At 60.7% G+C, this 15,416-nt stretch overlaps 1 protein-coding gene across 5 annotated transcripts in view; it reads right to left on the bottom strand.

Moving 5' to 3' along the window:
• Positions 1-985: 985 nt before the first annotated feature.
• FGD3 (FYVE, RhoGEF and PH domain containing 3) overlaps positions 986-15,416 on the bottom strand; it is a 53,268-nt gene continuing 38,837 nt past the window's right edge. For 4 of the 5 annotated variants that reach the window (XM_045467701.1, XM_045467699.1, XM_045467702.1 and 1 more), the window contains exons 9-18: positions 14,915-15,061; positions 13,812-13,904; positions 11,998-12,077; positions 10,838-10,868; positions 9,883-9,990; positions 8,949-9,011; positions 4,374-4,496; positions 2,729-2,872; positions 2,063-2,209; positions 986-1,823 (exon numbers count right to left, since the gene is read on the bottom strand). In XM_045467701.1, the coding sequence (XP_045323657.1) occupies positions 1,605-1,823; positions 2,063-2,209; positions 2,729-2,872; positions 4,374-4,496; positions 8,949-9,011; positions 9,883-9,990; positions 10,838-10,868; positions 11,998-12,077; positions 13,812-13,904; positions 14,915-15,061 (1,155 nt within the window). In that variant the 3' untranslated portion in view covers positions 986-1,604. The remainder of the gene's footprint in view (positions 1,824-2,062; positions 2,210-2,728; positions 2,873-4,373; positions 4,497-8,948; positions 9,012-9,882; positions 9,991-10,837; positions 10,869-11,997; positions 12,078-13,811; positions 13,905-14,914; positions 15,062-15,416) is intronic. The other variant, XM_045467703.1, reaches the window with a different exon arrangement.

Here is a 15,416-nt window from a genome sequence, read left to right as displayed (position 1 = left end):
GAACACTGGCGTTTCATCTCTTGAAATGCTGGGAGCTGCAGCCTCCAACTTGCCCATCACAGGGGTTTTCCTGGAGACCCACTGGGGACCCGGGGCCCTGTCTCTATCTGTGCCCCCACAACCCTGCTGCTGCCAGACAGATCTAGTCACACTCCCAGGCCCACCCCGTGGCCCCCACCTCTCAGAGCAACACCAAGGGACACCTTGGGAAGACCAGGCCCTGGGGCCTCCAGCCTGCTCTGCTCCCCACCTGTGACCTGCTGGCCCCTCGTGGCCCTGCCCTAGGCTTGAGCGCTCTTCCTGCAACACCCGCCCTGGGGTGTCCTCCGCTCCGGATTCTGTTCCTCCCAAACCCCGAGGCACCATGTCTTGCGGCTGCTGGAGTCCTTCCCAGGGTCTCGTCCAAAATCCACGGGCCCCAGGGCTCTCTGATGGACTGCTGTGGAACATAACTCCCAGCGGACCCTCAAGGTTGCCCAGTGAGGAAAGGGCCCCCCACTGGGATCACTGTGGAAACCTGCGTGTGGGGACTCCAGGCTGGTGGGCAGGAGGAGAGGGCCCGGGTCTGCCCCGGCTCAGAGAACTCATGGGGGGCAGCTGTGAGGACCCCTCCTTGGGCACCTGCAGTGGGGGGGGTGGCTAGTTTCCTCCCACCCCACGGAATGCTGCTATTCCCAGTGGGTCACTTCTGGCCACCCCCTGGGTCTGGGGTGATAGGACTCAGTTTCCTTAGCTGTCAAGTGGGCACATCCTGGAGAGAAGGGCCCAGTAGGTCCTGTGGACACAGTAGGTGCTCAGGCACCACACAGAGAGCAGAAGTCATGGGTGTGGGGGGAGGGGGACCAGGTGGGACCAGGGGGAGGGGCCGGCTGGGCCCCAGGCCCTACACTGCGCCACAGGGTGGGCCCCATGCCCCCCAGGCCTAGCTGTGCTGTCACCCTCTTTCCCCACCTGGCGCCCCTGCCCTGAAGCTGTGCCCACCTGCTGGCTGCCAGCATTTATTTCTGCAGACAAGCAGGTCCTGCCGCTGGCCACGCACACAACTCAGGCCTCTGCTGGCCTCTGCTGACTTTCCCAGGGAGGTCCCGCAGGGATGGCCCAGGCTGACCACCAGCCAGTCCGAATGGGGAGGTGGGCCTCGGGGCCCGGACAGGGTGGAGGAGGGGTGGAGTCCACCACTGGTTGGTCACAGTTCAGCTCATGGGTACAGACGGTGTGGATGGGGCGGGGGTGGGGCAGCAGAGAGGGAAGGCAGGACTACAGACCTCCACCAGGCCCCGGGTACCCCCAAGTCGCTCCTTCTGCCTTCCAGAGCTGGCGCCCCACAATAGACAGTCTGCCAGCACCCTCACTCCAGGCCACACAGCTGGGGCCGAGGGCAGAACCAGGCTCTTTGCGGAGACGTGCTGGGTGGGCAGCTGCCCCCTCTGGGCCTGTTTCCTCCACTTCTGAGAGGTCCCTTCAGGGTCAAGCGCCCCGTGACCTGTCCACCCCCAGCGGTCCGAGCCCTTTGCACCTGCACGTGGCCTCCGACGCCACCTCCCAGGTGACAACAGGCCCCACCGTGGTGGCTGCGGAGCGGGGACACCTGGCGGAGGCTCAGCTCACGGGGCCCCTGGGAAGGCCCGAGCCGGGTCTCCACGGGCAGCTGCGCTCAGGGCCTCCAGCCACCGCTGCTGCTGCTCTGCCGACGGGGTGCTCAGGTACAGGGCCTGCTGGGCCTGCTGTAGCCGCCACACATGCCCGGTGTCCAGAGTCTCCGTGGGGTCCGGCACGCTCACTGTGCAGCCCGAGAGGGGGATGGTGCGTGGCGGCCGGCCAGCCTGCAGCAAAGGAGAGGTGGGTTGGCACCAGGGCCTCTGTGGTCCGGGCACCGCTGGCCACTCCTTCCCACCGGCGGGCAGCAGAGAGGTGACTCAGAGCAGCCGGGGAAACAGAGGCCGCAGATCACACAAGTCCGAGCGGGGTTGGTCCCGGGCAGTGTGGCCCAGGCCCCTCTGGGCTGTGGGAACTGGACACGCCCCCCAGCACCACCCCAGGGGCCGGGGGGGCGGGCACACACCTGGCTGCCTCCCTGCAGGTGCAGCACCAGCTCCAGGGGCTCGGACGCGGGGATGGTAGCCCACACCTCGCTCCAAGCGTCACCGCTGTCTGACACCCGCAGGTGACCACAGAGCAGGCTGGGCTGGGTGTCCACAGCCGCTGCCTTCTGGAGACACAAAGGATGGGTCAGGCGCAGCCTCCCTGCAGGTGGCAGCCTTACGGGCGGGGGTGGGGGTAAAAGCGTCAGGCCTGGCCTTCTGGGAGCAGACTGGACAAGGTCCCGGGCTGGCCTGACCCACTCCAGGTCACCACAAGGCCTCTTGCTAGCAGGCTGGACCCTCTAGGAGAGTGAGGCCACCAGTGGGTCCAGGAAAGAAATAAAGACAGAGTAGGGAAAAACAGAACAGCAGGAACCAGGGTGTGGCTCACGGGGAAGGGCTGTGTTTCAGCTGAATGCACACACCATACACACACACACACACACACACACACACACACACACACACACCATGTGCACATGAACACACACATTGAGCACACGCACACACCGTGTGCACATGAGCACACACTGAACACACACACACCCTCTGTCCCGGCCCAAGGGAAGCCAACAGCTCTGGGAGCATGGTCTACACCGTGCCAGGGACAGGGGCTCCTGTCCAGGACGTTCACTGGCCCCGCCCACCTCTGTGCTGTGCTTGGGGTCCTCGGGCGCCGCCTCAGGGCTGGGGGTCTCAGGTGCTACCTGCTGGGTCAGGAAACACTCTCGGCAGACTCGGCTCTGCCTGCCGTTCTCAGCCTTGAACTCGGAGCACTTCCCACAGATGACCTGCAAGGGAGAGGGCACCTGTGACCTCACCTTCCAGACAGAAGACTGTCCAGGAAGAGGCTGGAAGGGCCAAAGGGCCAGGAGAGACGCGGCACGTAGAGGGGAAGGGTTTCTCCGCAGGAGCCTCGTCAGAGGACAGGGAGCCTGGTACGGGCCCCTGCCGGGCATCCAGGACTTGCCTCCTCACCTGGAGGGTCTAGGGGTCTGTGTGGAAGACTGGGAAGAGGTGTGTGTGCACGGAAGGAAGACTGGGAAGAGGCACAAAGCACATGGAAAGATGCTCAACATCACTTGTCATCAGGGGAATGCAAATCAAAGCCATGATGAGACGTCACCTCACATCAGTCAGAATGGCTATTATTCAGAACACAGAAGGTAAGTGTTGGTGAGGATGTGGAGGAACTGATGCCTTCAGCATTGTTGCTGTGAATGTAAAATGGTATGGGTACTGTGGAAAAGAAATATTTGGGGCCTCAAAAAAATTGAAAATGAAGTTACCCTATGACATAGCAATTTCCATGATTTCTGCTAGATTTCTACTTCTATTTCTAAGAACGGTTGACTAAGTGAATGGACGGATGGATGATGACCCATCCGCCTACCATCCACCCACTCATCCATCCACCCATCTATCCACCCACACACTCACCCTCCATCCATTCATCCACCTATCCAACCACTCACCATCCACCCACCCATCCATCCTCTATCTATCCACCCACCCAGGCACCCTCCATCCATTCTTCCATCGATCTATCCACCCACCGTCCACCCACCGTCCATCCAACCATCCATCCTCTGTCCACTCACCCACCCATCATCCACCTGTCCCTTCACTTAAGGGCTCATCCATTTACCTCTCCTTCCCCCAGTGCCTCAAGGTTTCATGCAAGGGCATGACAGCGAACAGCAGACCAGGCACAGTCCGCTGGTATGTTCTGGAAAAAACAGTTCTAAGACAGCTCTGTGCTTAGACCCCTCGTTGACACACATTCCATGTTAACGACTTAACCTAGGAACACTTCATCAGGCACAACCTTCCCTGCCAATGTTAAATTCAAAACCCCACCCTCAAGAGAAAGGGTCGTGGGGACTCTGCGAGGAGAAATGGAGACGGTGATCACTCAGGGTGCCGGTTGAAGGTGGCCTCACATTCCACAGGTCCACCGAACCGTCAGCACCCTTGGAGCACCCGGACCGAAGCGGCAGGAGGGAGCTCCCATCACGCCTGCACCCTGCACCTTCCTCCCCCCACCCCATCCCCTCCACCTCCTCACAGGGCATGAGGTCACCCTCATCCCCCAGCTCCCGGGACACCCAGCTCTGAGCTCTGTGGTTCCAAATCTGGCACTTTTTCAGCCACGACAGCGCTGGCCAGACGCGAGCGGACCAGAGGAAGGAGGGGAGCCCCTACTTGGGACCGGCCGTCGCCTGCCTGCTCCAGGGCACCGCTCTGCGGGCGGGGAGGGGACGCTGCTCCCAGCCGCCCGCTCAGACTCACCGCCCCGCACAGCTTGCACCGGTGCTTCCTCTTGGTGATGGAGTTGAAGGTCTCGCCGCAGCTCCTGCAGCCCTGCTTCTCCTTGTCGCGCCTGGTCTTAGCAGACCCTCTCCTCGGCTCGGGCTACGGGGGCGACAAGGGCGCAGGGGCAGCTGGGTGAGCACGCGGGCAGCGCACGCGCAGAGCGAAACGCTCGCGGCGCAGAAGACAGAGCAGAGCACGTCGCCTCTGCTCCCGCCCAGCTCCACCCCCCAGGCTGCCCTGGGGTCACTGTGGCCCACAGGAAGGGTGTAAGGGGTCTGGATCTCTGCTTGGATCGACTCGGCCTGCGTGGAGGCCAGTGACAACCTGCTGGGTCCGAGAAGACGGTGCCCAGCCGCCCAGGTGGGGAGGGGGTTCTGCCCGGCGTGGCCCGCGTTGCCTGGCGCCCGTGCCGCTGGCCTGAGGCTCAGGGGCACACAGGGCCCACCTGGGCACCAGGGAGGTGGGCGGCAACTGCACCCTCTCGGCCTCCACGAAGCCTCCACCGAGCGGTCTGGCCCTCCCGCCCAGGGGTTGCCAGGGGATCAACAGGAAGTCAGGAAACGAATGTGGTTTGTGTTCACAGAGGTTACACAGTTTTGGGACAAGTCACACGAACACCATAAAGCGCTTTTCGTCTAAACAAGCCGCGTCGGGTCCGGAGGTCGAGGGCAGGGGTTTCCATGTTACTCTACTGCTTCAGTGATTGCAGACAAGGATTCTGTTGTCGAATGTATCCACTTTTCTTCCTACCTCTGATGTCGCCCAGAGCTAAGGGGGGGGCCCCTGTGTGAGAGGTGCAGTCAGACGACAAGCGGGGGCACTGCTGAAGGCTGCCCGGACGCCGCTCAGGGAGGAGACCCGCGTGCAGAAAGGTTATTTGTGAGCGGAGACAAGGCCGCAGGAGGCACGCCCGGGGGCTGCTACTGGCTGTTTGGGGCCAGGGTAACTTTCTAGCCCGAGTCTGACTGCAGCTGCTCAGTTGTTCACCAGAAACATCTTACAGAAGAGGAAGAAACCAGTAAACAAGCAGAATGCCGACCAGCCTCTGCGAGCAGCCCCCTCCCAGCCTCCCGGCCCCACCAGGTTCCGTCTGCACCACGGACGGCGGGGTCTGCGCGCTCGGCTCCCATCCCCTCGTCACCGTGACTTCAGTTGTGTCCAGGACCCCAGCCACCCCCAAGGCAAAGGCTTTCTCACCAGCAGGAGGCAGGTGTGAGCAGGTGCACACTGTGCAGACAGCACAGCATGAGGCTTCGGTGGGGGCTCAGCAGGGCCACTTGGCTGAGCCTTGGTTTCCCCATCTGGGTAGGAGTTGTACAGCCCCCAGCCCCTGCGCCGCCCCTCATCAGCCACGAGACCATGAACGAATCGTCTCTCCGAGCCTCAGGGTCCCCCATCTGTACAGTGGGGTTAGCAACGGCTCCCAAGCCCCATCATAGCAGGTGGATCCTGACTGACTGTGCCAACCCTCCTTCTATGTTCCCATTTCTCCCCACCTCACTCAGGGCTCCTTTCCTGGAGACTATCTCAGGACTGCTCAGGGCCAGATGTGGGAGGGACGGGGTCTGGGGTCGGGGGCACAGGGCAGGGAGAGGAAAGGGGAATGTGGCCATCCTTGAGGCACGCCATGGCCCAGAGGCCCCCACCCTGCCCTCCACCACCCCTCAGGGTGACCCACCAAGGGCCTACGAGGCACAAGTGGCCGGCAGAGAGCAGCAGGGCAGCTGGATGTGTGCGCTGGCCCAAGGCCAGAGCCACAAATCCCAGCCGGGAGTCCGAGTGGGCTTCCGGGGTGTCCCAGGGGGTTGGGGCAGGAGGAGGGCCAGAGAGGGCTGGCCTGTAAGAGCTGGAGGCGAATGCTGTGGGGCTGGAGCGCCTGGGCACCGCCTGAAGGTCAGCGGAATCAAGGGCAGCTCCACAACAGGGAGGCTGGGGGCTGGGGCTGAGGGGAGCAGCCTTCTCTGGAGAGCATTCTGTAGCCCCACGCCAGCACCCTCGGTCTGGTCTTGACGTGGCTCGCCCCAGGCCGTGCAGCTCCCAACACTGACACTGACACTGAGGGGTCAGGAACCCACCCGCAAGGCCGGGGACTGGGTCTCCTTGGCGCACCAGGCTCCCTCTGTAGTCAGGTTATCAGACGAGTGGATGAGAGCAGTGCTCATCTGTTTGGATGCCGCGACACCTGAAAGGCCTGGGCCAAGTCCTCAGGCAGGTACAGAACTGTGGCACCCGCAAGGCTCCACCCAAAGCACCCCACATGCCAACATGGATGCGGGAGGGGGTCTCTGCCCAGGGCGCTGGGGTCTGATTCACTGGGTGTTTTTCGTCCCACAGCATAGAAGCAGGAGAAACATTCAGGCAAACGTTTGCCCCCAACAGGTGGCTGTGACAAGCAGCCCCTGAAAGAACCTCACACCTGCCCGAGGGTCGTGCAGGGCGTGGACATGGACCCTGCCCTGCCCCTCTGCTCCCTGTGGGCAGCTCTGTCCTATGAGCCCAGAGGTTGGGCTCGGGGTGGAAGGGCAGCGCCACGTCGTGGTGGTGGTGGGGGCAGGGCCTTGCTTGGCAAGGAACTCCCTTAGAGGGTTCTGCATGTCCCCCCCATGCGTCTGGGCCCCAGGAAGCGTCTGTGAAGAGCCACGTGACTCTTGCAGAACACTGAGGGCTTCAGCTACTTGCGAAACTTCCTGGTTTGGGTTTAGCTTCTCTTAGGAAAAGCGGCTTGCAGAAGCATCTGTCTGAGGACACCAGGGCTCAGGAAATGAGACCAGCACAGCATGCATGGGCTTAGCCATCCTCTCTAAATGTGCTAAGAGTAAGCTTACGTCTGTAGCAAGGGTCAGTCTTTCGGTGTCAGAATGAAAACTCATTTTTGGGCACCTTCCGTATAGGTGCCCAGAGGAGGTCTCAGTCAGGCCCTGTACAGCCAGGGCTGTGCCCACACTGAGCTGCCCCAGGTCCAGAAACATCTCTGCTCATAGGACGCACCAGTGAGAAAAGCATGCAGCTGCCAGTCTGCTGCACTGTTTGTATGTCGTGGGCCCCGAGCAGGTGCAAAGGCCCAGGGGAGGGTCAGGAGGGTGAAGCCGGACACAGGAAGTCCCTCAGGGAGTTCACGGGCGGTGACAAGACCATCCCTTCCCCACTGCCCATGCCCCTTTCAGGCTTCTTGACTCAATTACTCTAATTGCCGGGGACTGCGTCTGTTCCCCAGCGCCATGGGGCAGCTGTACCACTTGAATAAGGGGGTTCCTCCTGTCACCTGGCCCCTGCACCCCTCATGACCCCCAAATGCCCCCTCCTTCCCTGGGGGCCCAGGAGCTTCTCAAGGTTTTCCCAGCGCCTGGTGCCCGAGGACACAGGCTGGGGGCCCAGATTCCACTCTCCTAAGCAGCAGGAGGCTGCAGTGTCCAGGTGTACCTGCCCCTCCCAGCAAGGGCCACGATGGGAGGAGGGGACTAATGTATTCTCACTAAAAACTCAGGCCATGACAGGAACCTTGCTCCCTGTGGCCAAGGAGACAACTGCCATCTCCCCAAAGTTTCTTCAGATGCCCTCTTCCTAACTCGAGGAAGGAGCCAGAAGCCAGGCCTGCCTCCCAAGCCTCTCTCCAAAATGGGGCCGCCCAGAACAACGACCAATCCGCAAGGGCCACACAGCCTCACTGGGAGAGCTCTGCGCTTCAACGTTGAATTTGAGAGACTCCATAGCAATTGAAGGCAGCACCTAGGGGGGATGTGAGCCTGGAAGGTGAGGGCGTGGGAGAGGAGCGGAGAGGCTGGCGGGTCGCAGAATGTGACGTGGGGGACTCAGGAGCAAACCCTCGGGCAGCCAGCCCAAGTGTGGGCCTCCAGCCCTTCCCCACCAGCCTGCCCAGGAGTGTCCCCTCCAGCACACAGGTGCAACACTCCCCTGGTGTCTCGGGTCACAGCTGTCATCAGGGTTCACGACTGGTCGGCCAGTGGTCAACAACCACACTCACAAAGTGCCAGGCACACACACTCACCCTCCTACCTAACCCCCCAACCAGCCAGAGGAGAGGAGGCCTGTCCCTGTCCGTGGGTGGGGACAGGGACACAGGCTACCTCGCTCCTTCCCTGCCTGCCTGGCCCCAGGTGGCAAGAAGGTGAGCAGGCTTGGAGTGGGGGTCTCGGGCACCACTGTCTTCCTGGGCCTGCAGGGAGGACCTCCCTCCATCCTCCTAGGCCCGACATGGGTCAGACACCGCCTCCAAGGAGCCTTCCCTGAGAGCGCCCCTGCCTGTCCTCCTGAGCCCTGGGGCCAGGGGGCTGACCTTTCCCTTTTGGATGACCCAGCGGCCTAAAGGTCAGGCACCGCCCTGAGTCACTTTTCACAGGAGGTAAAGAGCCCAGCTGTGTGACCTCTACCCAACCCAGGCAATGGACACACGGGTCCCAGCAGGCTCCCCCGAGTCCTCTCCCAGCAGGGCCAGAGCCTGTCACTGAGGGGACTCAGGTCAAATGCGGTGGCATCCTGGTCCCAGCTCACCCTCCACTTTCCACCCCTGCCGAAGCTGGAGGGATCACTCACCCCCATGGTGCCCCCTCCACCGCCGGCTGCCACAGCAGGGTCCTCAGAGCTGGCACTCACCACCTGGAAGGGACAAAGACAGTCAGCATGAGTGCAGGTTCCACGGCCCCGCGCTGACATCCAGTGTGGCCGTAACCCTACCCCTTCTGCCTGACCACAGGGGCAGGAAGGGTCTACTGGGGCCCAGTGTTTGCTGGGACTTTGGGGAACCGCTCCTCCCGGGCCTAGCGTGGGACACTCCTGCAGAGTCTGTGCCCCACCGTGTAGGGTAGGGAAGAGGGCCTGGCTCTTCCTGCCCCTCTGTAGCCGCAGGGATGGTTCGGAGTCCAGGCTGCCTCTGCTTAAGGTGGCCTGAGACGGATGCAAAGTTTTCTTTCAAAATGCGTTCATGAAGCAGAAAAAAAGGGACAGATATGATGCAAATATTAAGTGGTCTGACAGGCAGACCCAGTGAGGCTGTGGGAGGGCCAGCCGGGCCTGGTGATGGGGACACGGGGACACGAGGCTGCGGGGCCAGGCTGGGCCGGGCTTCCCTTGGTTTCAAGGGTGCCTCTGCTGGGGGGTGGGAGGGAGGGACCCCTCCTCTGAAGGCACTCATGACTGTGCCCACAGGAGGTGGCCCCTAAGGGGTGGCTGCGGGTGACACGCCCCACACCTGGCCCTGGGCAGGGCCCTGCCTCCTGCGTGTGGGGACAAGCGAGCTCCTCATGCACAGCGTCACCCAGGCCCATTCTTCCTTCCTGCCCAGCTAAGCACTGACCCACCTCGTCGAGCCCCATGGCCCCTGTGTCAGCACTCAGTAAGGGACAGGCAGTGAGTGCATGTCACCCATACGCTGGCCCCTGGTCCTTCCCCGGGGCGCCAGCCCTCTTGCATCGGGCCTAGTGCCCACCCCTCAGGGTCCCTGCCGTGCCTCCAGGGCGCTGGTGCTCACAGGGGACTCTGGGGCGAGAGAGGGGTCCTCATCCTGGCCGAAGGAGCCGCTGAAGGCCTTGAAGGTCTGGCTGTTCTGCCTGTGCCTCTCAATGGTGGCCTCAATGACCTGAGATGAAACCACAGAGAACCAGGGCCCTCAGCGAGCACATCCAGGAGGGCAGGGGCCAGCACACCTCTGTCCTCACGGACGGATCCCACGGCCACGCACGTCCCTCTGACCCACGACCCGACACAGGTCACCCATGGCCAACCAAGTCTCTACTCCCCATCCACAGGTCCCAGGCCCACCCTGCATGCCAGGTGCCACCCCCACCCCCACCCCCACCCCCCGCCGCCTGCCAGCATCTAGGCTGCCACAGATGCTTCCCGGACATTCTGTATGGACCTGCAGACACACATCCATTTCCCACAGCAGCATTCCCACCTTGTTTCTGTTCGAAGTTCCTTTTTCTCTCCTTGCCCAGATTTCTGTTCTAAGAATTCTGGAAGCCACAGGCCTTCCGGGTCAGCGCTACACTGGGCTCCCTTCCTCAGCCCCTGCTCTGACCTTTGCCCTCATGGCTTTAGTCTCTGTTCCCCTTGTCCCCACCGTGTCTGATCCAAGCCAAGTCTGCTCTGGCTGCCCCAGAACACTGGCCACCTCCCCATTCCAGGCGACCTGCTGCTCGTGCCGGCTGGCCGTGGGCTCCCCTCGGACCCACCAGGTAGCAGAGACCCACGTGCCCACCTGCCCACCTCCAGGCCGCCCGTGTTTATTTGTTCACTATGGTGCCAAACACGTGAGCCGACTGAAAGACTTGTGGCATCTGAAGGGACTTAATGAGGGTCACGTCATCACTGCGAGGGGACACATGGGTGGGCAATGCCTGGGCCACTCTATCCCTTGCTGCAACGTGAAATGGCCACACTGCCCAAGAATTTGGTCAATTACTTTACAATTTTAAAAGCTTCACCTGAATCCATTCTTTCTTCTCTTCTTCCGTCCTATAAAAACAAAAGCAGGATTTTACCAACCCGGTCTTAGACGCCATTAATCACCAGGCTCCTGTCAGTCCCACAGCACATGCCCCAGCTGCTCACAGCCTCCAAGTGCAGCTCAAGGGCTGGAGGACCATCCCCAAGTACTCTGGCACACTGTGGGCAGGTGCAGTCCTGTGGGACCAGCTGGAGTCAAGTGTGTCCAGGTTGGGGGGGGGGGGCAGGTGTGTCCAGGTGGGACAGGAGTGGCCAGGTGGTGCAGGGGTGGCCAGGTGGGGCAGGGGTGGCCAGGTGGAGTCAAACGTGTCAGGAGGAGTCAGCTGTGCCCAGGTATGTCTAGGTGGAGTCAGGTGTGGCCACATAGGGTCAGATGTGTCTAGACAGGATCACATATGGCCAGGTGTGGTATGCAGATCCCCCTGCAGTGAATGTAAATCAACGCCTCCCTGGACCACAACAGTTGTTACAAAGATCTCACGTTGCTCGTGGAAACGAGAGGCGGGATCTCCTGTACGCTCCTGCCCCTCAGAGCACAAGCCTGGCATCAGTTACAGGGTAGTGTGACAACACCCACCAAAGCCTAAAGCAGATGTGCTACTGTCTGACCAATGAATTCTACTTCAGGAAACTTCCTGAAAGACAGGCTGACAAACACGCACAGAGCTGGCACAAGGACGCTGCTTCTAGCACTTTCTACAGTATCAAGATGCAGGAAGAGCCTAGGTGCCTGTCAGCAGGAGCTGGCCACTGTCCATAACAGAGAATTATGCTGCTTATGGAAACGGGGCTTGGATATGAAATGATTTCTTACAGCAAGGGGCAGAACGGGCTATATAATAAATAACCATGTGCGATTTTAAAACTCAGTACGTGTTCATACACCCAGAAGTTCCGGAAAGACACCTCCAAGATGATTAAGAGTGTCTGCTGGGGTGCAGAAGAGGAGGAAGACAGCAGCTCAATTTTCACCAACTTCCCCTTAGAGCTGTTACATTGTAAACCACAAATAAGTGAGTAACATAAGCCAAAAACAACACGTCACAAGGTTATCCCGTTCAGAAAAAGAAAGCTGTCTGCTAAAATCTCAGGTCAAAGCTGTTCCCACAGCAGCAGAGGCTGGGACAGCCACCCTTACCGAGTCTGCAGCTCCAGGGACCGCTTCCTTCCCATTATGACGAAAGTGTGGGGTGCGTTTGGCTTGACGATATCCTGCACCTAGAGACACAGGGCCAAGGGCAAAACAAAACCACTGGTTACTTAGCAGGCCCTGAGCAGCAGGCTCATGCTCTCAGACTGGGGGTCTTTCCTGAGAGGGGGCAGAGGTGACCTAGTGGGTGGGACACTAGGGGACCTGGTCCACGCAGGAGGGCGGACCACTGTCCTGCCCAGACAGGGCTAGGACCTCTCGTCTCCTGTGCTTGGAACTGTGCCGGCCAAGCCCTCCTGTCTGTGGGGCTTCCCAGGAAGTCAGCCACCAGCCCCTGATGAGGGGAACCTTTCCCCACCAAAGCACCTGCAGGCACTGCCCCTGGGAGAAGAATGGGGATCTCAGAAGGAGCCGGAGGATCTCTACCACTCTGCCAACCCCCGTGATGGGAAGTCCCCCTCATCCCTCTGATACCCCACCCCTAACTAAGACCCTCAGGCCCACCAGTGTTAGCACTACAACCCAGCTTTAGGGAGATACCAGCCTAACCCCAATCTGGGGTTGGGCCTCATAGCAAGAATTTCCCAAATGCTCCAAGGTTGACAACTTGAGCGTTAACATGTCTAGTTAATTATATGCCACCGATTCCTTACACAGAAACATTATAAAATGAGTTCTTGTAAAAAGTAGAAAAATGTGTTTTTTTCTGCAGTTTTTACTTTTAACTCTTTTTCTTAAGCCTGGATTCAAAGAATTCTAAGAGGTATATTTTCTTGAATCATTAAGGCAAACCTTCACCTCATGAAACTGATTAAGCACTTGATTTAGTCAGGGGTGCCTGGTGGCTCAGTTGGCTAAGCATCCGACTCTTGGGTTCAGCTCAGGTCATGATTTCACGGTTCATGGGATCGAGCCTGGGCGTGGAGCCTGCTTGGGATTCTGTCTCTCCCTCTCTCTCAAAATAAGTAAATAACTTAAAAAAAATTCTTTTGGGGCGCCTGGGTGGCTCAGTCGGTTGGGCGTCCGACTTCGGCTCAGGTCATGATCTTGCGGTCCGTGGGTTCAAGCCCTGCGTCAGGCTCTGTGCTGACAGCTCGGAGCCTGGAGCCTGTTTCCGATTCTGTGTCTCCCTCTTTCTCTGACCCTCCCCTGTTCACGCTCTCTGTCTCAAAAATAAATAAATGTTAAAAAATAAAAATAATAATAAATTCTTTTGACTTAGTATTTTCAAAGTGCTGGTTAATTCAGAGCCCTCCCCCACAGGAAAGGGCACTGATTCCAGCCCCTGTGGCTCCTGTGCCAGGACACAGAGGGGCTCGGGGAGCACAGGACAGCAAGCACAACAGGTCGTCTGGACCTTGGGCCTTCAGAACCTCATGTGGATTCCAAGACTGTGCAGGAAAGGCGACAGTATGGGACCAGGGAACCAGGGGACCAGGGACCAAGCAGGGAGAGCACCCTGTCCACGTTCTCCCCAAGCTTCACCTTCAGGTCCCTAAACGGGCCTTGAGCATCAACCTCACAGGGACAGAGGTGGCTCAGGTTCTGGTGCTGTCCTTCATCCTGCAAACAGACCAGCAGCACCCTAGCAGGCAGGCCAAGTACAGAGACAGGGATCCTGCCCACACTGCCAGGCTGAGTGGCCCCCAGAAATGTTTAGGCCACACCTGGAGCACAGAGAAGCTCAAGAAGTGGGTGAGGGACCAGGTGCACAGTGGTGACGCTCCAGCAGAGCTTGGTGTTCCCGCCCCCCTGTCCCATGCCCTGCCAGGGAAGCAGGTGAGAGGGAGGGGCTCACCCACCTGGAGGTCCGAAATGTCCATTTTCTCCCGCACACTGAACTTCTGGCCCATGAGCCGCAGCTTGGGCACACAGTAAAGGATCATGCTGTTGAACTGCAACAGGGACAGGCACCGGGTGAGGGGTGCCTGTACCCCCACAAAGGAGGCACTACAGAGAGGTGGCTTGGCAAGGCCCTGCGGCTGGGCTGGGCGTGGCTCCGTGGAGGGCAGGGCGGGGAGCATGGTGGGTGGGACGTGGTCTTTGGCCGAGGGGGCGGGGAGGGCGTGCTAGGAGGGGCGTGGCTAGGAAGGGCGGGGCCAGGGGCGTGAACCCGCGGCGGGCGTGGCTTCATGCCGGGGGGCGGGGCTCTCGGTCAGGATGGCGTTCTGTGGTGGGGGGCGTGACAGGCAGGGGGTGGCCCTGTGGAGAGGGCGGGCAGGGGGCGTGGTTCTATGGTGGCGGGTGTGGCTCTCTGTGGGGCAGAACGCGGTTTTGTGGTGGGGGCGGGGTTCTGTGGCAGGGGCGTGGCTCCGTGGGCGGCAGTGCAGGGTGCGAGCAAGGCGGACAGAGCCGGAGCATGCCAAGTATCGCGTGAGCCTGAGACAGATGTGGCTCTATGGCTGGGGGCCTGGCGGGGGCGTGGTGATTAGGGCGTGGCTCCGTGGCTAGGTTCTGTCCGGCAGTTTGGGGTTCTGTGGCGGGGGGTGTGGCTTTGTAACAGTGGCTCTGTGGCAGGGGCTCTGCGGCGTGCTGGGCTGGGCTCTGTCGGTCAGGTTGGGGGCTCTGCGGCAGGGGAAGGGGGGCGCCCGTGGCGGGAAGGGCAGGGGCGTGGCTCCCTGCGGGGTTGGGCGGGGCTCTGCTGCAGGGTGTGGCCGGTAGGCGGGGCTCCGTGGGGCGGGGCTCCGTGGTGGGGGCGGGGCTCCTGGGAGGGCTGGGCGGAGCTCTGCAGCAGGGAGCTGGGCTGGGCGGGCTCTGTCGGTCTGGTTGGGATTCTGCGGCGGGGGCGTGTCGAGAAGGGGCGTGGCTCTGTGGCTGAGGCGTGGCGGGAAGGGCGTGGCTCTGCGGCCGGGGCGTGGTGGGGGCGGGGCTCTGCAGCGGTGAGCTCGGCTGGGCGGGGCCTCACCAGGAAGAGGTGGCGGTCCTGGGCAGTGCCGTTCTTGGCAGACAGCTTCAGGATGTGGCCCTCCTTGATGAGCTCGTTGGCGGGGTTGACGATGTCCTCCTCACCACCAAGTCGCTCATACACCTCCAACAGCTTGTGCATTTTCTCCTGTGACAGACACAGGGCTTAGGCCACCACATGGGCACAGGGACCAAAGGGCCCGTGGCGGCCACCCTGCAGGTGCGGCCCAGAACCAAGATGGGGCAGCAAGCATGCCGATGAAGAGGTGGGAGGGACACGCCAGGTGCCACTCAGGCTGGGCGTTAAAGAATGAAACGAAGTCGCCCCTCAGAGAACGACGAATAACAGCCACTAACACCACTGCGATGGGCCAGGCTGGGCTCCTCACGATACAGTTATCAGCTCAATTCCAACACCGACCCTATGACGTAGGTGTCATTTTATCCCAGTTTAGACAAGGAAACTGAGGCATGGAGAAGTCAAGTGAGTTTCTGAAGGTGTT

The sequence above is a fragment of the Leopardus geoffroyi genome, chromosome D4 (genome assembly GCF_018350155.1).
Source record: "Leopardus geoffroyi isolate Oge1 chromosome D4, O.geoffroyi_Oge1_pat1.0, whole genome shotgun sequence".
NCBI lineage: Eukaryota > Metazoa > Chordata > Mammalia > Carnivora > Felidae > Leopardus > Leopardus geoffroyi.
The sequence above is the reverse complement of the archived record's forward strand: the minus strand, read 5'-3'. Positions and strand labels throughout refer to the sequence as shown.